Source organism: Myxocyprinus asiaticus, chromosome 41 (genome assembly GCF_019703515.2).
Source record: "Myxocyprinus asiaticus isolate MX2 ecotype Aquarium Trade chromosome 41, UBuf_Myxa_2, whole genome shotgun sequence".
NCBI classification, from domain to species: Eukaryota; Metazoa; Chordata; class Actinopteri; order Cypriniformes; family Catostomidae; genus Myxocyprinus; species Myxocyprinus asiaticus.
Window position 1 is genome coordinate 3,412,659 of NC_059384.1, and position 23,475 is coordinate 3,436,133.

The following is a 23,475-nucleotide window of genomic DNA, read 5'->3' on the forward strand; positions in this document are numbered from 1 at the left end:
CTTTGCTTTTGCCTCTGGTGTAGCCATGGTGTTAAACCTCAAGTTTTCCTTAAAACACTCTGTTTCCTGCCATTTATTATTTATGACTACAGATCGACTGCACAAACAACTTCGGGCTCAGGTCAGACTTCCTTTTATGTCAAATGATCAGATTACTGAAATACAGTTAATCAATATCAGAGCCAGTCAATTGGTCTGTTAATTGAAGGGTAACAGTATTTTATCGTAATTCAGGGAGCTTTATCTCTGCTATAACAGCAAAATACATATCTGATTTTATAAAGCCTTTAGTTTTTTATTCCATTATGAGGTATAACCATTTTGTTTTTCATTCTGTATTTATTTAATTAACTTTTATTTATCCTTTGATTTGAGTATGATTTATTATGTACTTAATATGTGACAAGTGAATGAATTTTGTGCTCTTTTGCATGTTTTCTAACTGATTAAATAGTTTTGAGGAAAAAAACAACTAAAAAACTCATTTGTTAATAAAGACAGTGACGACAGTCTTTAACATGATCAATACTATAGTATTTGTTTGATGAGTGACTAAACCAAAGTAAACTGTTAATAGCAAATAAATCAATTTAAGAATAATAAATGATGGATTTGAGGCACAAATCAGTTTTTAATGGAGAATCACCATCACATATTAGTCTTCAAGAAGTCAGGCAGCTATACTGTGCAGAATCAGCAATTTCTCCCACACTTCCAATCTCAGTCCAGCAGGAGATGTATAGGGCATGAGAGCTCAGGACAGACACGCCTCTCTTTGGCCACGCCTACTACGGTGAGATCAGCCAATAGTTTGCATCGGTCATTCTCAGACTCCAACTTTTCATAGGCCTGTTGGTACACAAGGAAATTGGGTTTTACTCACTTTGTGTGTGCACGTGTTTGTGCATAAATCTGTATGCAAATGTTTTTTTTACACAGAAATCATGCATCATCAATAAGTTAGCATTATCTTTTTTTCTAAATTTATGAAATATTTAGAACCAACTATAAACAAATGTACACAAACATTAGAGAAACAAATTTATGTGCAAAACTATTTCTGCGCATATATACAGAGCCGCTTAGAGGACAGGGAGGCAGGGAATTTATTTTCTAAAACAGTTTTGCATTCCCACAAAATGAAATTTGTGTTCCCTCACAGTAGTTTGCGTTCCCTCATGAAAAATTTTGCGTTTCCCTTGCTAGTTTGCATTTCCTCGCAATAAACTTTGCATTCCCTTGCAATACATTTTGCATTCCCTCACAATAGTTTTGCGTTATTTCACAATATTCTGCATTCCCTCACAATAAATGTTTTTGTTCCCTTGCAATAGTTTTGCATTCCCTAACAAAATCTTTTTGCGTCTTCTTGCAATAAATTTTGCGTTCCTTTGCAAGAGTTTGTTCCCTCATGGAAATTTTGCGTTCCCTCACTAATTTGCTTTACCTCACAATAAACTTTGTGTTCCCTCGCAATAGTTTGCATTCCCTCACAAAATCTTTTGCATTCTCTAGCAATACATTTTGCGTTCCCTTGCAATGGTTTCGCTGCAATGGTTTTGCGTTCCCTTGCAATAGTTTTGCGTTCCCTTGTAATGGTTTTGCGTTCCCTTGCAACGGTTTTGCTTTCCCTTGCAATAGTTTTGCGTTCCTTTGCAATAGTTTTGCGTTCCCTTGCAATGGTTTTGCGTTCCCTTGCAATAGTTTTGCGTTCCCTTGCAACGGTTTTGCGTTCCCTTGCAATGGTTTTGCTGCAATAGTTTTGCGTTCCCTTGCAACGGTTTTGCGTTCCCTTGCAATGGTTTTGCTGCAATAGTTTTGCGTTCCCTTGCAACGGTTTTGCGTTCCCTTGCAACGGTTTTGCGTTCCCTTGCAATGGTTTTGCTGCAATGGTTTTGCGTTCCCATACAATGGTTTTGCGTTCCCTTGCAATGGTTTTGCGTTCCCATGCAACGGTTTTGCGTTCCCTTGCAACGGTTTTGCGTTCCCTTGCAATGGTTTTGCTGCAATGGTTTTGCGTTCCCTTGCAATAGTTTTGCGTTCCCTTGCAATGGTTTTGCGTTCCCTTGCAATGGTTTTGCGTTCCCATGCAATGGTTTTGCGTTCCCTTGCAATGGTTTTGCGTTCCCATGCAATGGTTTTGCATTCCCTTGCAACGGTTTAATGGTTTTGCGTTCCCTTGCAATGGTTTTGCTTTCCCTTGCAATGGTTTTGCGTTCCCTTGCAACGGTTTTGTGTTCCCTTGCAGTGGTTTTGCGTTCCCTTGCAATGGTTTTGTGTTCCCTTGCAACGGTTTTGCGTTCCCATGCAACGGTTTTGCGTTCCCATGCAACGATTTTGCGTTCCCTTGCAATGGTTTTGCGTTCCCATGCAACGGTTTTGCGTTCCCTTGCAACGGTTTTGCGTTCCCTTGCAATGGTTTTGCTGCAATGGTTTTGCGTTCCCTTGCAATAGTTTTGCGTTCCCTTGCAATGGTTTTGCGTTCCCTTGCAACGGTTTTGCGTTCCCATGCAACGGTTTTGCGTTCCCATGCAACGGTTTTGCGTTCCCTTGCAATGGTTTTGCTGCAATGGTTTTGCGTTCCCTTGCAATGGTTTTGCGTTCCCTTGCAATGGTTTTGCGTTCCCATGCAATGGTTTTGCGTTCCCATGCAATGGTTTTGCATTCCCTTGCAACGGTTTAATGGTTTTGCGTTCCCTTGCAATGGTTTTGCTTTCCCTTGCAATGGTTTTGCGTTCCCTTGCAACGGTTTTGTGTTCCCTTGCAGTGGTTTTGCGTTCCCTTGCAATGGTTTTGTGTTCCCTTGCAATGGTATTGCGTTCCCTTGCAATGGTTTTGCTGCAATGGTTTTGCGTTCCCTTGCAATAGTTTTGCGTTCCCTTGCAATGGTTTTGCGTTCCCTTGCAACGGTTTTGCGTTCCCATGCAACGGTTTTGCGTTCCCTTGCAACGGTTTTGCGTTCCCATGCAACGGTTTTGCATTCCCTTGCAATGGTTTTGCATTCCCGTGCAATGGTTTTGCGTTCCCTCGCAATAAAATTTTAGTTCCCTTGCAATAGTTTTGCGTTCCCTCACAATACATTTTGCGTTCCCTTGCAAGTTTTCATTCCCTCGCAGTAGTTTTGAGTTCCCTCGCAATAGTCTGCATTCCCTCGCTAGTTTGTGTTCTTTCGCAATACATTTTGCGTTCCCTCAAAAGTTTGCATTTCCTCACGAATGCTTTGTCCATTGCTGAACTGATGCGGTTCAGCTGTTGTATCTGAAATGTCCACACCTAAAAGAGGCCACAGCCATCTCTGTCCATATGCACACCTCCTGACCACGAGCTGTCCATACAGAAGCCCAGCTCAGGATCGCCACACAACACTCTGAACAAAACAATGACCTCCAATGATGACCCAGAAGTTCTAGGTCTCATGCGTGTTTTATGTTGCATGATCTCTACAGTATGTAATACTTTTAAGGTCGTTTGAATAAAGCTTTGGTAAAACCAATCACATGATCATTCACTTCCTGCCAGCCAAACATGGAGTGAACTGCCACATTCCAGTAGAGCTGGAGGTGAACTAGGAGCTGCCAGTCAGAGAAACAAGAAATGGTAAAGCCACATTAAACTCTGAGGAAAGACGAGACACCAGACAGTTTTCATGTCATCATGTCTGAATCCTGTTGATAGAGCTAAGAGCTGGTATCATCTTCATCCCAAGATCCTGATCTGTACACACATACACCCAAATGCACTTCTAGCAGCATCTTTTTAGATGACGGTTCATTATTCAGCATTATTTTGAACTGGTGTTAGAAAAGCAAGCTTGTGGGACAGTGTGTGTATCGTTGGAACTGGCTGATCACTAGAATTGTGACAACTTTCCCAGGATTTTTTGTCAAGTACTCAGACAGACGCTTGAGCAGAGACTCCGCCCTCTCATTAATAATACCAATATGATCCTGAGGCCACACCCCCTCTTCACCAATGAGAACCTGGGACCACAAAGTAACAAAAGCCAATAACATGCATTCAAATATCACATCTAAAATCTTTAAAATACAGAAGGCATACATGATCACAAAGATTTAACATTAAACATTTAACATTAGTATATCAAAGCTTCAAAGTTGTATATATAACATGAAATGTCTCTACGGAGACAAACTATAATCATTCCTAACAGCTACAGTTGTGTACCATGGACGTTTAATGACTGACCATTTGATTCATGTCTTGTTTATGTGACATCATCATGTTGGGGGATCAATATCAGAACTTGATCTTCTTCAACAACTCAATTTTTATCTTTCTCCTCAGTCTGCAGTGCACAAACAAACACACAAAGAAAAACACTTAAATATGATGGATGTTGAGACATCTGGTGAGCACTTGCACATGTTTGGTTCCACTTTTGCCACAATAATAACTCACAACACCACCTGTCAGCACAGTGTGAGTTGTATATGAATGATATATGTGACCTGAAGTGCTGGTACGCGACCAGCTGATTCTGTTGAGAAGACTCTGATTCTCTATAATTTTAAGACTTACTTTTTTATTTTTGTTATATGAAGGTCTCATTAAAATTGAATTGGAAACATTTTACCAGGCCTTCGTCATTTATTTTTAAATATCCATCTTAAATTATGACCATAAATGATTTCATCTCGACTTGTAAATGGCTGTTTTATTATGTAAAGCACTTTGAATGACCATTGTGTACGAGATTTGCTATATAACCTACATAAACTTGCCTTGAAATGAGCTGCACTGTTTTGTTCGTGATTAAACATGATCAAATTATCCTTTCCAGTATTCAGGGGTCAACATTCAGGGCAATTATTTCTCCCAGCTCAGCATGTAAGCAGTGTGACACGATTGCCCAATCAACGCTAAATGCTGTGTCAGCGCTGAGAAAAACAACGTCACGTGCGCCTGTCACATGACTCCCAGACTGTGACGTAACGCTCAATGCGGAGGACTGTCAATAAGTAGAAGGTCTGGATCGACTCTTCCAACAGATTGAAGCCTTCATTATTGAGTTATGATTTATAGATCAGCAAATATCAGCGACTCTTGCAAAAGCTGCAGATTGTGAAGAACTCCTGACTGGGTCAGATAAACAAACAGAAATAACAATAGATTGTCGGTAAATGAGAAGACTACGGAGATTTATTTGGAGTTGAGATGGCAGAAGCAGCGGAAAAAGGTAAATTCATCATTTAATTTTAATGTTTTAGGATGTTTATGAATTCCAGTTTGTAAACAGAGGCAGCTGCGAGTAGTTTTAACGTTGAACATCTTAATTTCATGAACTAGAAAACAATAAACATAGCAGTTCACAGTGATGAGCGGATTACTTGTAATCAGGTACTCATTACAAATTACATGACAAAAAAATGCAGTCAGTAATGTAATCTCATAGATTAAATTTTTTTGGTAATCTAATCAGATTACTTTCAGATTACTTTCAATCATCAATTTATCAAGAATGGGATGATATCGATATGAAAGTTATCAATAAATTATTAACAATTTGCTGCGTTGCCTTGTTAATATGTAATCATGTAGGCCTAATCTATAAAAAAATAACTTTAGTCCGATTATGAGATTTCAAAATGTAATTTAATCAGATTACAAGTACTTGATTTTGTAGTCTGGTTACATAACCCAGATTACATGTAATCCGTTACTACCCAGCACTGCCAGTTCATACGAGATTCATAGTCGTTGTTTTCTTTGTTGACAAGATGTAACTTGACACATGATTACTAACTTTTCTTTTTGTCTGTGTATCTGTGTATCTTTGTGTTTGCAGCCTACTACCGGTTTGTGGTTCTGTTTTTTAACTGTATGCTGACATTCGGCTCTTATTTCTGCTTTGACATCCCTAGTGTCCTACAGGAACAGTTTCAGGGGGTGAGCCTTTGACCTCTGACCTCAACATGTGACATCACTATCTGTGTTTCAGTCAGTTTAAGCAACTTTAAAGTTTTTTTTTTTGTAACCCTCTTGGAATATTTAGTTTATTGCTATTTGTTTGTAAATTGTATGTTTTGCATTGCAAAACAAATAAAAATAAAGCTGCTTAGAAGTGGTCATAAAATGGTCATATCATGTGGAATCAAATTTCCCTTGATATTTTGGTATAAAAAAGTTACGGAGCCCCTTAGAGGACAGGGTGGGATTTCTTTTTCTGAAATAGTTTGCGTTCCCTCACAATATATTTACAGTGGTTTTACTACAGTAACCAAATTGCACCATAGTAAGCACAACACATTGCATGTATATGACATACAAAGTAACCCCACGCTACTTCACATGTGGCCCCATGACTGGATCGAACCGATGCTTTTCCATTCCACAGTTCAGCACACAATCCACTGCACCACACTGCCACAAGGTAAACAGCCGCCAAAGGGACACGCTGTGAATCAGCACACCTAAGCGCAGTGGTCACCACAGTCAGCTTCGTATTGGCATTCAAAATTAAAAGGACAAAACTGTTGCTGAGAAAAACATTTTGGTACATCATAGTGGTTTGAATTGAAGCAGGGATTAAACAGTGAAGTAAGGCTTATATTATAGTACACAAAACATGAAGACTCAAAGGTCAACCAAAGTACAATTTTTAAAACCATCCTTTGGTGGCGTCCAACTCACAGACTGCTCAGGTATACTCAGGACATGATGTCGATAAAGCATACCAATTTTTTTTTAAATCCGACAATACATTCAAAAGATATATCGCTTTTTAATAAAATTCAGAATGGTGTAGTGGCAGTATGGCCGGTATGGGAAAAATTATCGTTTCAATCCTCATGGCCCGAGGAATCCATAAACACCAAGCTCATGATTTTTGGACATGCTGTTCAAAAGTTACAGGCAAAAATAGCCATATTCCACATTTCCTTAACCATAGGTGGCGCTGTCTCCAAACTTTGCATGTACTGTCAGATCATGGTCCTGATGAAGCATACCAAGTTTCGTTTCGATAGGACAAAGTGTTGCCGAGATACAGCCTCAAATCCATTTTCACACCCACCTCGTTAACTTCACAATGGCGTAAATATGAAACAGTGGTCGAAAATCAAAATGTTGTATTGTAATTTCTGTGTGGCTTGCTCTGGAGATTATTTTGAGACATTGTCTGGGCAAATCGGACTAAGTTTGAATTGTGCTAGTGTTTCTAGGACAAATAGACAACTGGTTCAAAAGATATGAGCAAAAGAAAAGTTAATTTTTGAACTGGTGGTGGCGCTATAGAGTGTGTCCTAGAGACCCCAAATTTGGTATGGGGTTGGTTCTTGACCACCCCTATCAGTGTGCCAAATTTCATCATTTTCCTTTGTACAGTTCTATGGGCTGCCATAATCTCCCATTGGGGAGGAAGAATAATAATAATACTAATGGATACAATAGGTGCCACAGCATAGTTTTGTAGTTATTATGGTTTTACTATACAAATACCATAGTTTAACTGTGGTTACTGTAGTAAACCATGGCTTTGCTACAGTATAACTATGATAGTTCCATGTTTTGTTTTTGTGTTTTTTTTTTTAACATGGTTTTGCGTTGTTTTACTATATATTGTAGACCATAGTAACCATCGTTTTTTTTTTTTGTGTGTGTGTGCAGAATTCATGGTTTTGGTTCAGGGCATGCAAAACTATTGCAGAAAAAGTTCCTGCCCTTTCCTCTAAAGGGCTCTGTAATAAGTTTATAGTACTATAGAAACATAAAGTAACTCTCAGAACCCAAAACTCCTTCAGAGTTCAAATAAGGCATGTATTGAACATAACATACACCTCTCTGGTTTAAGAAATAGGTTAATAAAGTGAAGCACTGAATGAAAAGACAGTGTTTGTGTGACTATGTTATTTCTCCCAGAATCTGACATGTCCAAACGGGACGGTGAGTAACAGCACTGGTAATGACACCGGGACGTGTGTGGAGGGTTTGGGAATGACGCCGCAGGAGTATAATCTGCTCTACGCCATTTATGCCTGGACGTAAGACACACATACACTCTCACCCAACCAGAATTGAATTACTATATCACCTTTATAAACATCGCCCCATTTATCATCTTTATAACAATGTTTACCTTCTCAGGAATGCTGTAGTGGTGATCATGGCAGGATTCCTCATTGATAAGTTGGGAAACCGCTGTAAGTTCGAATGATTGTAATTATTTCATTTCTATGTTCATTATATGCGGTCTGTGAGAAATTAAAATGATGTCTTTGTATTTTCCCTCATGTAGTTGGCGTGTTCCTCTTCTCATTCCTGACTGTATTGGGGTCGGCTATCTTTGCGTTGGGATCTCATTTTAAGGGCACGACGTACCTGTTACCCCTCATGCTGACCGGACGACTACTGTTCGGCTCCGGAAACGGATCCCTCACCAGTATGACATCAAATGATAACTAACTTGCCGATATTTAGTTTCCAAATTCCACACTTGGTGAATACATTTCCATTGGCTTGGCACTGATTGCAAGCATTACTTCAGCATGGCGTAGTGCAAGTTAAAAAATAAACACAAAAAACCCCACACATCTCACACAAAGAGACTTTGGCTTGATAAACAAGGGTTGACTTCGCCAAAGCATTAGCAAATATAAGAAACACATTTCTGAAATTATGATAAAGTTGTATTTCAAGTGCCTCTCTCTGTGTCTTTGTCAGTTGTACAGAATCGCATCACAGCATTCTGGTTCCGAGGAAAGGAGCTGGCGCTTGCGTTTGGACTGACGCTGGCGTTCTCCCGCTTGGGCTCAGTTCTGAACTTTTTCTTTACACAGAGGTTTGAGTCTCTGTATGGGATGCAGTGGACGCTGTGGGGAGGTCAGATACATCACACATCAACACACAAACACAACTAGACTATAGATTTGATGTCATGGAAGGCAAAAATGTTTTACGGCCTATGTGTACAGGCACGTTCCTGTGTGTTCTTGGCTTCCTGTCGGCTATAACCGTCAGTGTTCTGGATAAGATGGGCATGAAGCAACTGGGATTGGATGGAGTCATACAGGAGGAATCACGAAAAGTGGTGAGACAGGAAGAGAGCATGAGGGAAAGATGCCCAAATAGATGAGAGAATGTGAAAAGAGATGAATCCCACTTTCTGGATGAAAACTGATATATTTAAAGGGAGAGTTCACTAAAAAAAAATGAAAATTCTCTCATCATTTAATTCCAAACCCATATGAATTTCTTCAGTGGAACAAAAAAGAAGACATTTTGGAGGAATTTTTAAACAGGTCTTGCCATACAAGACAGTCTATAACTTCAATAATTGCAAAACACACACAAATACAAAAAAGCACCATAAAAGTATCATAAAAGTGGGCCATATGACTTATGCGCTATATTTAATATTAACTAATAAATCTTTGCTGTTAGCACGCATTTACATACAAAATTAAATAATGGTATGCACAACGAGTTTATAGCTCCTAAAAGGACAAAAAAGCTCAATAAAAGTATCATAAAATTGGTCCATATGACTCATGCGCTATATTCCAAGTCTTCTGAAGCCATACGTTAGCTTTATGTGAGGAACAGACCCAAATATTGACCAATATTCATTAATAAATCTTCATGTCTAGCTCACATCTAGTCTACATTTACATCTAAAATAAAAAAGGCATGTACAATGACATTTTATAGCTCCTAAAAGCACAAAAAACACCAAAAGAGCACCATAGAAGTATCATAAAAGTGGTTCATACAACTCATGTTCTATATTCCAAGTCATCTGAAGTCATACGATAGCTTTCTGTTTGGAACAGACCCAAATGTAAGTAATTTTTCAAAAATATTCACTAGAAAATCTTAGCGTCTCCAAAAAGAACAAAAAACACTAAAAAAAGCACCATAAATGTATCATGCGCTATATTCCAAGTCTTCTGAAGCCATATGTTAGCTCTCTGTGAGGAACAGATCCAAATCTGAGTCATTATTTACAAATATTCACTAATAAATCTTTGCATCTAGCTCGGATTTAGTCTGCGTTTGCATGAAAACTCAAAAATGGTATGTACAACAACAGCTTATAGCTCCTAAAAGGACAAAAAACACCAAAAAAGCACAATAAAAGTATCATAAAAGTGGTCCATATGACTCGTGCATTATATTCCAAGTCTTCTGAAGCCATACGATAGCTTTCTGTGAGGAACAGACCCAAATCTAAGTCATAATATTAACTAATATTCACTAATAAATCTTCGCATCAAGCTCACATCTAGTCTGCTTTTACATTCAAAATTCTAAAATGGAATGTTACTTCACACATAATAACAAATGCTGCTTTAGCGCCACTTAATCATATGGATATAGATGTGATTTTAGGTGGAGGTGATGATACATCTGTGAGTAACGCTTCAAATTTCAGTCATCGTATGTCTTCAGAAGACTTGGAATATAGTGCACAAGTCGAATGGACTACTTTTAAAGTCAGTTGAGATTGATTCTGTGTTTTGTTTGTGTAGAGAATTCAGGATGTGAAGCATCTGTCTCTCAGATACTGGCTGCTGGTTCTCACTATCATGTTCTTCTATAATGGGATCTTCCCCTTCATCGCTGATGCCAGGTACAGTCACAAACGCTGTCAATCCAGATACTTCCCTGGAGCGTTCTGATTGAAAATGGATTTATTTGTCACATGCGAGTGTTTAAATGTGTCTGTATGTGTTTTTAGTAAGTTTATCCAGGATAAATACAGCGGGTACAGTCAGAAAGAGGCGGCGTACATTGCAGGTGCTGTTTATGACAGTTCATTGGTGCTGTCCGCTGCTGTCGGCATCCTCATTGTAAGTCAACATCTACCGAGTGTCTTTTACATATCACACTAAACTCACAACCACACAGATACTTCAAACCTCACCAACGATGCCCAAAAATGCTTTCTATGTAGGCAGTTCGTTAGGTTTTGAAAATGTTACCATAGTATTACAATGTTTATAGACATTTATAATACAGTAGACATATATATCATAGTAATACAGTGCTATTCTTTGAATTGCCTTTTCCAGTAACATGGTAAATGAATAGAAATCACTCAACAGCATGCTATATGTAAACGTACTATGGTATTATGGTATTTTCAATCATTATTTTAACATTAATTGTTTTTATATCTGTCATGTAGGACCACGTGGGGTTGCGTGGTGTGTTTGCGGTGTTGTGTGCGGTGTTGACACTTCCTGTGTTTGGACTCCTGGCTTTTACATTCGTCCCTCCTCTCGTATCAACCATCTGGCTTGGCATCACTTATTCATTTGCTGCTGTGAGTGTCACACACACACAAACGCCAGACAATACACATGCCAACTAAACAGTTTCATACATAAAATTACTTGTAAAATGGTTAAATTCGCAAAAAAAGTTTAGGTATTTCACATTCCAAACACTGAATCCAATTTTGAAATTCTAACATAAGAAAGATAGTGATTGGTTGAGGCCTGTCACGATTATTACATAATGGCCTATTATTTGATCACACCGTGATTATTTGTGATAACTGCAGGTTGTCTTTCATGCAAAATATGGGCTTGTTGGGTTACTGGGAGAGCCTTAAATAACGTGTGAATGTGAAGAATTTAGGACAGAAACATTTTGCCATTGCATCATACAGTTGTGTTCAAAAGTCTGCATACCCTTAGTTCTTAATACTGGGTATTGCCCCCTTTAGCATCAATGACAGCGTGCAGTCTTTTGTAATAGTTGTCGATGAGGCCCCAAATTCTTGCAGGTGGTATAGCTGCCCATTCGTCTTGGCAAAATGCCTCTAAAGTCTTTGGTCGCCTTGCATGAACCGCACGTTTGAGATCTTCCCAGAGTGGCTCGATGATATTAAGGTCAGGAGACTGTGATGTCCACTCCAGAACCTTCACCTTTTTCTGCTGTAACCACTGGAGGGTCAACTTGGCCTTGTGCTTAGGGTCATTGTCGTGCTGGAAAGTCCAAGAGCGTCCCATGTGCAGCTTTCGTGCAGAAGAATGCAAATTGTCTGCCAGTATTTTCTGATAACATGCTGCATTCATCTTGCCATCAATTTTCACAAGATTCCCCATGCCTTTAGAGCTCACACACCCCCAAAACATCAGTGAGCACCACCATGCTTCACAGTGGGGATGGTATTCTTTTCACTATAGGCCTTGTTGACCCCTCTCCAAACATAGCACTTATGGTTGTGACCATAAAGCTCTATTTTGGTCTCATCACTCCAAATTACAGTGTGCCAGAAGCTGTGAGGCGTGTCAAGGTGTTGTCTGGCATATTGTAACCGGGCTTTTTTGTGGCATTGGCGCAGTAAAGGTTTCTTTTTGGCAACTCGACCATGCAGCTCATTTTTGTTCAAGTATCATCGTATTGTGCTCCTTGAAACAACCACACCATCTTTTTCCAGAGCAGCCTGTATTTCTCCTGAGGTTACCTGTGGGTTTTTCTTTGTATCCCGAACAATTCTTCTGGCAGTTGTGGCTGAAATCTTTCTTGGTCTACCTGACCTTGGCTTGGTATCAAGAGATCCCTGAATTTTCCACTTCTTAATAAGTGATTGAACAGTACTGACTGGCATTTTCAAGGCTTTGGATATCTTTTTATATCCTTTTCCATCTTTATAAAGTTCCATTACCTTGTTACGCAGGTCTTTTGACAGGTCTTTTCTGCTCCCCATGGCTCAGTATCTAGCCTGCTCAGTGCATCCACGTGAGAGCTAACAAACTCATTGACTATTTATACACAGACACTAATTGCAATTTAAAAAGCCACAGGTGTGGGAAATTAACCTTTAATTGCCATTTAAACCTGTGTGTGTCACCTTGTGTGTCTGTAACAAGGCCAAACATTCAAGGATATGTAAACTTTTGATCAGGGCCATTTGGGTGATTTCTGTTATCATTATGATTTAAAAAGGAGCCAAACAACTATGTGGTAATAAATGGCTTCATATGATCACTATCCTTAAATAAAAGACAGTTTTTTTGCATGATCAGTCATATTTTCAAAATCAGTGCCAAAATTTCACAATTTCTGCCAGGGTATGCAAACTTTTGAGCACAACTGTATATAATAGAATATAATATACAACAGTTAGTTCCGGTCCTCGAATCTGATTGGACGAGAGATGTTCCATGAGCACTGATGGTCTCACACCATCAGCACTCGGACGCTTCACTGTGTGTATCACTCCACTTGTGTTCGTGCCGTTCTAAACTAAAGTGTAAGAGCAGTGCAGATGTGTTAAGAGCCATCTGTCTAATATAATATAATTTAATAAAATATAATGTAATGTAATATAATTTTAATATAATATAATTTAATAAAATATAATGTAATATAATATAATAGAATATAATATGATAGAATATAATATAATACATTATAATAGAATATAATTTAATAAAATATATAATATAATTTAATAAAATATAATATAATATAGTTTAATAAAATATAATGTCATATCATATATAATATAATATAATAAAATATAATATAATTTAATAAAATATAATATAATATAATAATATAAAATATAATTTAATAAAATATAATATCATATAATTTAATATAATATAATATAATATAATATAATAAAATATAATATAATGTAATATAATATAATTTAATAAAATATAATGTAATATAATATAATTTAATAAAATATAATATAATATAGTTTAATAAAATATAATTTAATAAAATATAATATAATGTAATATAATATAATTTAATAAAATATTATATAATATAATTTAATAAAATATCATATAATTTAATAAAATATAATATAATGTTCAGGTTGGCTGGGTTCCAAAAACAACAGTGTAAGTGTAAAGTTGACCAAAATTAAAAAGAGAGACATAATTATTATCTGGAAATATTTTAATAATTAAAATATTTATTTGATTATTTATGACTAATTTATTTATTTATGTCTAATTAGTCAAAATTGTTAAAGCCTTTAAGAAAATAATATATCCCTGATTTATTATATGATTCCATATAAATATGAATAAATTACTTCTGTAAGCACACATACACTTTAAGAAGTATTACAGTTAATTGACATAATCGCAAATATTTGTATGATAATTAATTGTCAACCAATTTTCATAATTGTGGCAGCACTAGGTTGAGGTGTTCACTATTTATTTTTGTGATTAAATGCATCATTACACTATTAATAAAGTTATTAAATGTCTCATTCATTTGTCTGAATCTGCTCTTCATTTGATTTCTGTTGTGTTTGTGTGCACTCCAGGCGAGTATGTGGCCCTCGATTCCTCTGGTGGTGCCACAAGCCACACTGGGCACAGCAATGGGTTTGGCCACATCAATACAGATGATTGGCATCGGCATTTCCAACCTGGTGGTGGGACAGATACTGGGCACCAAGTCTAGGTGACGTTTACGACAAACATTTACAGTATGCACGTTTCATGTGACGTGTGTGTGCTAATGTGTTTTGTGTGTGTGTTGTACAGTGACGTGAAGATCCCGCTGTGGAGATGGCAATATATGATGATCTTCATGCTGGCTAATACCATCAGCTGTATTATCACGTCTGGCATACTCAACATCATTGACTACAGACAGGTAACACACATTCACCCACTTCTTTTTGAATCACTCATGATAGATGGGTAACCTCAGGTATCCATAGCAACAGTATGAACGGACGAGAACTGCGAGGAGGTTTGAGTGACACTTCACATCGATTTTCAACTAATTTGGAACTGTTCCTTTAAGACATTCAGTTTACGAATGATTCAAATTTAAATGCATTGATTTGTGTTTGTTAATAGGGGAGCACTCTCAATAAGACGACTAAGAAGTCAGCTGTTCAGAACACCGCCACTCAAGCAGACAGAGATCCGCTGATAAACAAAGAGAGAGAAGAGACAGAGGAGATAAATGATGTTCCCTCTATCAACAGGAGCTGAAGGAATCACTTACACTCTTAACTGTTGTGTATTTGCTATTTTCTGTCCTCTCTTTGATCTGATTCTGGGACACTGGACGGTTGCTAAAGGGAAAACACACATGCTTTCAAAGGAGTGTCATACAGTGTTCAGTATTAACACTAACATAAACATAAAGACTTCAGGTACACTGCTCTGAAGATTTTCTTATGGGTCAGGACAATCCTTAAACTCAACTCTTGACTGCCAAATTTTAGCGTTGTTTTATTTTTTATTGTATTTTTATTTTTTTCCATAAAATAGACGGGTCAGTTATATTTTCTTTTTTATTGTGGAATTGATTAAGGAAGGTATAGACTAAGCTGGTATGGAAATGGCAAAAAGGACTGGTCCATTGTTTCATGACAAAGAACAATGACAATGATCAAACCGCCACTGGATACATCATTTTACATAAGCTGGTCAATAATGTCACCTGTTTACTAATTTGAGAGAGTTTTGTCTCTTTGATTACCATGTAAAGCCATTTTGAAAACATCAGGGGAAAAGGTTAGCAGAAGATGATATGAGTCAAATTCATGTATTGACTGACATTGTATTACAAGAAATTGCTTATAAAATGAATTAATAATGTGCATTTTGCAATCAGGGTATTTTATGAAACAAAAATAAAGCTTGTGCCACCAAATGTTTTATTTTTTTATTTTTTTTATTTTTTTTAAGATCTTCAGTGTACAGTTATAATTTGTAAAAATAATAAAAAAAGATTTTAAAATAATCACACATAATATTTTTTTAAAGATATTATATATCTTAAATATTTAACATTTCTTATTTTGAAATATTTAAATATATTTTCATAATTTTTTAATTGTAATATATATATATATATATATATATATATATATATATATATATATATATAATATCATTATTTTTATATAATATAATTGTTTGTTTTTTGTATATTTTATCATCTATTATAATGATAATAATGGATTGAAGAGGGATATATTTATAAAATATATAATGTATTTTAAGCATAGAGTTATTTTTTGTACAAATAACAAAACATATTTTAAAATAGTCAAACATAATATTTTGTATACCTTTAATATTAAACATATTTTGAAATATTTAAATATATTTTCATAATATTTAAATGGTAAAATATCTTGTATATTTATCAATAATTTTTAACAATTATAATTTTTAATGTTTTTCATATATAATAATAAATGATAAATATTGGATTGAAGAGGGATATATTTATAAAATATATATTTTATATTAAGTGTAGTTATTTTCTGTACAATTTTTTTAATAATCACAAATAATGTATTGTATACCTTTAATATTAAACATATTCTTATTTTAAAATATTGAAATATATTTTCATAATATTTCAATTGCAAAATATATTTTATATTTATTATTTATTTATCATTTATTTTTAGATATTATATATTTTAGTGTTTTTCGTATATTTTATAATATATAATAACAAATGATAAATATTGGATTGAAGAGGGATATATTTCTAAAATATATATTTTACATTTACAAGTGTACAGTTATTATTTGTACAAAAAAGATTTTAGAATAATCACAAATAATGTATTGTATATCTTTAATATTAGACATATTCTTGTTTTTAAATATTAAAATATATTTTCATAATATTTAAATTGTAAAATATGTTTTATATTTAATATATTTATCCATTATTGGTATATATTATATTTTTGTGTGTATATAAATATATATTAAATGATAAACACTGGATTGAAGAGGGATATATTTATAAAATATATATTTTATATTGATAAAAATATTGAGCATTAAAACCTCAACGGGGTGCTAGAGAGCCGCTCAGGTGGGATTGGTCACCATCTGGGGGCGTTACAAAGATAGTTATGCATGATCATAACGCATGATTTATTTCGTGTTGTCGATTATGTGTTATTATAACTAGGTAAAAAAATAATTATATACACTATTAAAATAAGTATACAAGCTGCCTTTTAGTTTGAAAAAGTTCAGTTTACACCGTGCACTGTCCACCTACCTTGATTTTTGTTGATTCTCAAAACAAATCGCTGTTCTGATTGGACTCTGACCACTCATGTGGGCGTGGCTAATTCCTCTGATTGGTTATAGTTCGTGTCAGTCATAGCGTGCCCCGCCTTCTTCATTCCTCCGTGTGTGTAATGTGTATTAATGTGTGTTTGTGAGCCCACACGGACCCGTGTGATCAGCTGTGACCGTGGGAAACGGACCCAGACGTGCAAAAATCCGCATTTAGGCTGGAAACCGTCAAGAAAAGCCACATTAAATCACATCATGGAGTTTAAGGATTCCTGTCGTCACGCATCGCTCAAAGGTTCACCGGAAGCCGTGAGCTAGTATAAAGTAAACAGCTTCTCTTTAGCGCTGTTTACTTTGCGTGTTTTTTATAAGTTTGCCATATTATCCTGGAACTCGTACTGTAACGCATCAGCGCGCGTCCGTGTGCCTGCGGGGGAGCGGGGACGCGCACGAACTGAAGCCCCTCCACAGAACTCAATCTAGGAGAGCTCGGACCGTCAGCCGATAACACACGGGGATGGACAGTCCGGGCTGTGCTCTTATTTACACTGGAGTTGTGGCAAATTAATTCTTGAAAAATAAATTTAAATTAATTATGTATAATTATCAAAGCTGGAGAATAATGTGTAAGCACTTTTGGTGATAAATTAATAACAATAATAATAATAATAATTATTATTATTATTATACTTAGTATCTTACCCTACGAGTGGGTCCTGTTAGTATTGGTGTAAATAAGTATTTCTCCGAGTTTGTGATGAGGCGAACCGGAGGTCGGACTGCAGCACGCGGGGGAGGACTCTCCGGTGGAATTATTGCGCAGTTTTTAAAATAACGGGAAAACGGATCACGGACTGAGACGCACTCATGGCACAGAGTATGTCTGCGAAAGATAACGCCTGCCGCAAATTCCAGGCAAATATTTTCAACAAGAGTAAATGCCAGAACTGCTTTAAAGCGCGAGACGCACACCTGCTCACAGATGAAGACGTCACACAGGTAATGTCGCTAAAATGATTAAGAAGTACCAAAACGCTTCACAAATACACTAATAGTGAGGTAACATGGTAATACCGCGGTATTTTTGTACATTTACCTCGGCAGAACCATGTTGGCGTGTTGCACATTGGTCTGTCTAGACTCTAGGTAGACTGCTGCTATTTCATTTTATGTCAGCATACAAGAAATACCATGATATTACCATGATTTTGGACATGCCAGTCTGGCAATGCCATGCTGTTTTTTTTATCCATGATATTCTTTAAAGTATCCTGGAGTGCCATGTAAATATCTGGTACATTTTGACATTTAGATGACTCTCAAAATGGCTCATTCTTTCCTGAATTCACACTGTCAAAGTACTACAGTATTACTATCTGAAATCATCACTGTACCATGGTGCTTGTACAGGTAGGCCACAGGTTTAGTAGTTATTAGTCCAGTAGTTCTGAACTTGTAGTAAGTTTACTCTTAAGTAGCTTTGGATAATAGTGTCAGCTTTATTACTAATTAGCAATTAATGCTGCAGTTTGATGATAGTGTCAGATAAATGACTAGTTAGTAACTAGTAGTAATAAATTGTGCATTAGGTTAAGTTGTTAACATGTGGTCTAAATTTGGGGTGTAAACCCTAAAAATCAAGTTGCCTTAATTACACATTACTTGACATTGCTCGTAACTCAAAATAACTTATTTTTCTTAAAAATCCATAGACTTAAGATTTTAAGTGTTAATAACTAAAACTAATCTGAGTTAAGTGTACATGCATCTAGCTACCTTTTTTTATCCCCTTTTTCCTTCCAATTTGGAATGCCCAATTCCCACTACTTAGTAGGTCCTCATGGTGGCGCTGTTACTCAAATCAATCCGGGTGGCAGAGGACAAGTCTCAGTTGCCTCCGCTTCTGAGACCGTCAATCCGCTCTTCTTATCACGTGGCTTGTTGTGCATGACACCACGGAGACTCACAGCATGTGGAGGCTCATGCTACTCTCAACTTACCACATGCCCAATTGAGAGCGAGAACCACTAACCGCGACCACGAGGAGGTTACCCCATGTGTCTCTACCCTTCCTAGCAACCGGGCCAATTTGGTTGCTTAGGAGACCTGGCTGGAGTAACTCGGCACACCCTGGATTCGAACTCATGACTCCAGGGGTGGTAGTCGGCGTCAATACTCGCTGAGCTACCCAGGCCCACTGCATCTAGCTACCTTAAATAGTTAAGTTCATTCTATATGAATGCAAAGTTAAGTGAACTTCAGGTTACTTGCATAACCCCAGTTCTCTGAAAACAGAGGTGAGGTATCTCACTATGGGTAACGCCTCGTGCGTGGCCAGTCCTGGAAGCACCAGTAACACCCAGTCAGTTGACAGACCAGTCACAGCAGTGATGAGGGAGTCCGACCTCCCTATATAAACCACTGCCATAGGTGCCTACTTCATTCTCCGCATATCTCTTCTCCATGCAACTGCAAGGAGGGAAGTGTGGCGAGATACCTCACTCCTGGTATCAGAGAACCGAGGTTACGTGAGTAGCCTAAAGTTCTCTTCCTAACATTCGTTTGGTATCTCACTATGGGATATGTGCATATATTGCATATATGCTGCCGAAGCAGATGGTCAACCAACTTGTAGTGTCCTATGTACACCCACCCAATCAATTAGCAAAGAATGGATTGGGGGGGACAAAATAACACACTTGTGCTTCACTGTGTTATTGTTGATATGTGTGTATTTGTTTATTTATTTATTTTTAACACATCGGCAGATTGACTACCTACACCAAGCACTGAATGAGCCAATGACGGCTCTGTGATATCCAGTCTATAAAATTGGACAAAAGTGTGAGGCGATGCCAGACTCGCAGCTGCACAAATGTCCTTGACTGAAATGCCTTTAAACAGCACCCACGAGGTATCCAGGTGAAAAGTTAGCAAATCCACTGGCTTACAGCTGAGTGCAGAGTCGCTCACCTTAGGCACAAAGGCTGGATTCATTTTAAGAGACACTCTTGATAAATCCATAGCAAAGCGCATACAAGAGTGATGAACTGACAAAGTATGTAGTTCACTAACCCACTTTGCGGTTGTTAAGGCCAAAAATAAAGCTGCCTTTAGAGAAAGGAGCTTTAATTCTATACTCTCAACTGGCTCAAAGGGAGGCTGAGGGGGCTTTCACACTGGGCACGTTTGCTGCGGTCCGATTCCGAGTGCGATTGTTCCCGGTGCCCCCGCAGTGTTGGACTGGTTTCACACTCACTTGATTCTATCGAACCCCGGTCCATTTGCGTTCATCTTACGTCATCACAAACACGCATGGAGAACACAACGCAACTCATACTTTTTGTTATTTTGGTGCCATTATGCACAGCAGAGTGAATGACAACTGCGTATATGTGCGCTTCATGGCGTAACTCATCAGATGTCCAGAGGAAGGCGGCTTGCTGCTGCTCGCAAACGGCGTTTTTTGAGGAGACAGCTGATTGCAAGGAATTCATTTGCATCTTTGTTTACACTGCACGCTTACTCACGCTCGTGTCCAAGGTGAAGTTATCGCCACTGTCATCTCCTATTATACCCTATATTTATAACCTATAATAGTATTTATATATAGTATTTATAAGGTGTATAGATAGATAGTTGTTGTCATCGGCTAAAACGCATGCGCAGGTTACTTTACTTCCTGAACGAGTGCGCACCCGAGTCCGAGTTGCTTTCACATTCACGTGAATCGCGCTACAGTTCCATTGCAACCGAACTCAGACCACCTCCTACAGGTAGTCTCGGGTTCGGTACCACGGTGCGCTCCCCGGTCCGCATGACCGCTTTCACATTACCAGTTTTTCATGCGAACCGTGCTCTATTTTGAACTAAACTGCCAGTGAGAAAGCACCCTGAGATAGCGCGTTCAGGACCACGGACAGATCCCATGATGGAACCAGTGGTTTTGACACCCTGTTCAAACGTCTTGCGCCCCTCATATACCTGAAAACAAGCGGTTGTTGACCCATTGTATGCAAGTCTATTCCCACATGGCAGCGAGATAAATCTTGACGGTAAAGCTGCAGAAAACTCAAAACATCTGCCACTGAACATAAAAATGGAACGGTGTGTCTGTGTGCACACCACTGCTCAAACACAGCCCATTTCCGATCATACGCGGAGCACGTTGAAGCAGCTCTCATGCTCTGAATCATTTCAATCACCCTGGGGGGTAAACCCATGACACTCAAATTTAGCCTCTCACAGGCCAGGGCCAAAGAGCTACTCGGTCCGGAGCGGGGTGAAATATTTCTCCCTGCGCTTGCGACAGGAGATCCCTGCACAGTGGGAGCTGCCAAGGCTGGGCGCACAAAAGTTGAATTATCTCCGCCAGCCACAGTTTCCCCGGCCAGTTCAGGGCAATCAGTATGACTGAGTGACCATATTCTTTTACTCTAAAAAGAGTTTTTCACGCGTAAAGTAGATCAGATTGTAAGAGCCCATCTCCTCCAACTCGGACTGATATGCTGTGAGGAGGAAGGTGCCGTTAGGAGCCCTTAAAGCTAGGGCTGAATATCGGTAGATCTTTTGGTAAATGGAGGCCTACAATCAGATGAAAAAACACCTGACGATAGGCATGATGGTGATTTGCCACCCACGCCTCAACTGGCTTGATATCCCCAGATCCTCCATTTTGTGCACATCCAGCGTAGAGTAAACTTTAACAGGCACTCTGCACGAAAAAGGCTTGTCCCAAAACTGACGCATCTCCATGATGTACGCTGGGACGGCTGGAATATATTGTTTTACCGGGGCAGCGCGAGATGGCAGCCATTTGCCGGTGTTCAGATCCCTCTCTGTACCCTGTCCAATCTGCTGTGACGGCCAGTCGATGGAGAGCTCCTTGCAGCTTGGGTAAGGGGTCTTTCTCTGCTGGTGGTGGAGAAAAATAGGGATCCTCATTATTCAACGCCGCAACCCGCCTTTCCAAAACTCTCCGTATGAAACGGGAACAATGCGGGCAACACTCAGGATTAGCGAGTGTGGCCTGTGCATGCCTGACACCCAGACAGGTGACACAGCGGGTGGGAATTCTTCAGCGAAATCATAGAACCGCAAGCGCACGGACGGGAGGGATCCTTCCCCTTCGCTCAGCTGCTCGGTGAGCTCGCAGTTGCCATGACCGAACCCAAACTCTATAACACAGAAGCAGTTCTCCACAACATGCCACTTGATTCTGTGTTAATCCTCTTGCCGTAGAGGTAGAAGCTATAAAAGCTCGAAACTCCTTAGAAAAAAATGGAAACCGCCTCGGCGCGCTGGTTCACGCCACCTGGAGAAAACAATATAATACAGCAGAAAATATATTCACTTTGACAGTAAATATACTCGCAAAAAGAACAGCTAGCTGCGTTCTGTGACGTAGCTGAACGGCTTGCCTGATGAACTGATAAGCGACCACTTCTTACGAGTCACACTGAGGATAGCTTCCAAAAATCTTCACGGGGAAGAGAACGAGAATGAAGTATGCACCTATGACAGTGGTTTATATAGGGAGGTGGGACTCCCTCATCACTGCTGTGATTTGGTCTGTCAACTGACAGACTGGGTGTTATTGGTGCTTCCAGGACTGGCCACGCCCGAGGCATTACCCATACTGAGATACCGAACGAATTTTAGAAAGGGAACTTAATTACACAAGTTTTGGAGATGACATTACTCAATTCAATTGAGGAAACTAATTTACTCAATCAATTGAGTAGTTAGTCACGGATAAAAGTCTCTAAAATGACTTTAGTAATTAATAGTGTTTTATTATACTATTTACACGCAGTTTCACCAGGATAATAATAATAATAATTGTCAATTATGTCTCTGTATTGTAACTGCAATTTCAATTAATAGAATTTACATTAAATCACTTATTTTGGGTGGATTAATTGCATGCTGTTTTCTTTGTCGGCTACACATACAGAACAAGCTGAGAACTGTGATAAATTCCTGAATTACTTAACCCTCCTATTGCGTTCAGAATCTACATACACCTTTTGCGTTCGCGGGTCAATTTTGACCCGGTGGAATTCAAGCTTATAAATCATTCATAACCCGATGGTTTTCATCTAAAGCTATATTGTAAGTTATGAATAGGTTCTTAACTGTTCATACATGTAAAAAGATTGATATGTTTGGCATGTTTACTGACAAATATAAAGTTATCAATTAATATGCCAATTTGTTTTAAATAATAACATGTAGAAATTCTTTGTCATTTCAAAATACACATTATCTACAGCAAAACCTGTGTGATGTGAAGACATCTCTTTTATCAACATTTCTGTGAAATTTAATACATAATATACAATTTATATTAACATCTAATGTGAGTTACTAGTAATTCGAATGAATTTCCTATTACTCATAACTGCTTAATACAACTTGGTGGTCTAAAGTTATGAAACCAACATATTCTTTTTCAACT

The 23,475-nt window shown here is 38.0% G+C and overlaps 2 protein-coding genes across 4 annotated transcripts in view; both read left to right on the top strand.

The window, feature by feature from the left end:
• The first annotated feature begins 5,025 nt into the window (after positions 1–5,025).
• Positions 5,026–15,615, top strand: mfsd1l (major facilitator superfamily domain containing 1-like). The gene is made up of 13 exons (XM_051683001.1): positions 5,026–5,197; positions 5,807–5,907; positions 7,879–8,000; positions 8,104–8,159; positions 8,255–8,398; positions 8,680–8,838; positions 8,931–9,046; positions 10,488–10,588; positions 10,697–10,808; positions 11,147–11,284; positions 14,267–14,406; positions 14,490–14,601; positions 14,811–15,615. The coding sequence occupies exons 1-13, from the start codon at positions 5,176–5,178 to the stop codon at positions 14,946–14,948; spliced, it is 1,461 nt and encodes a 486-aa protein (XP_051538961.1). The 5' UTR covers positions 5,026–5,175; the 3' UTR covers positions 14,949–15,615.
• Positions 15,616–17,015: 1,400 nt separating this feature from the next.
• The window catches only part of LOC127432140 (uncharacterized), a 94,370-nt gene continuing 87,910 nt past the window's right edge, over positions 17,016–23,475 (top strand). For 2 of the 3 annotated variants that reach the window (XM_051682979.1, XM_051682980.1), the window contains exon 1: positions 17,017–18,014. In XM_051682979.1, the coding sequence (XP_051538939.1) occupies positions 17,883–18,014 (132 nt within the window). In that variant the 5' untranslated portion in view covers positions 17,017–17,882. Of the gene's footprint in view, positions 18,015–23,475 lie in introns of all 3 variants that reach the window. The other variant, XM_051682978.1, reaches the window with a different exon arrangement.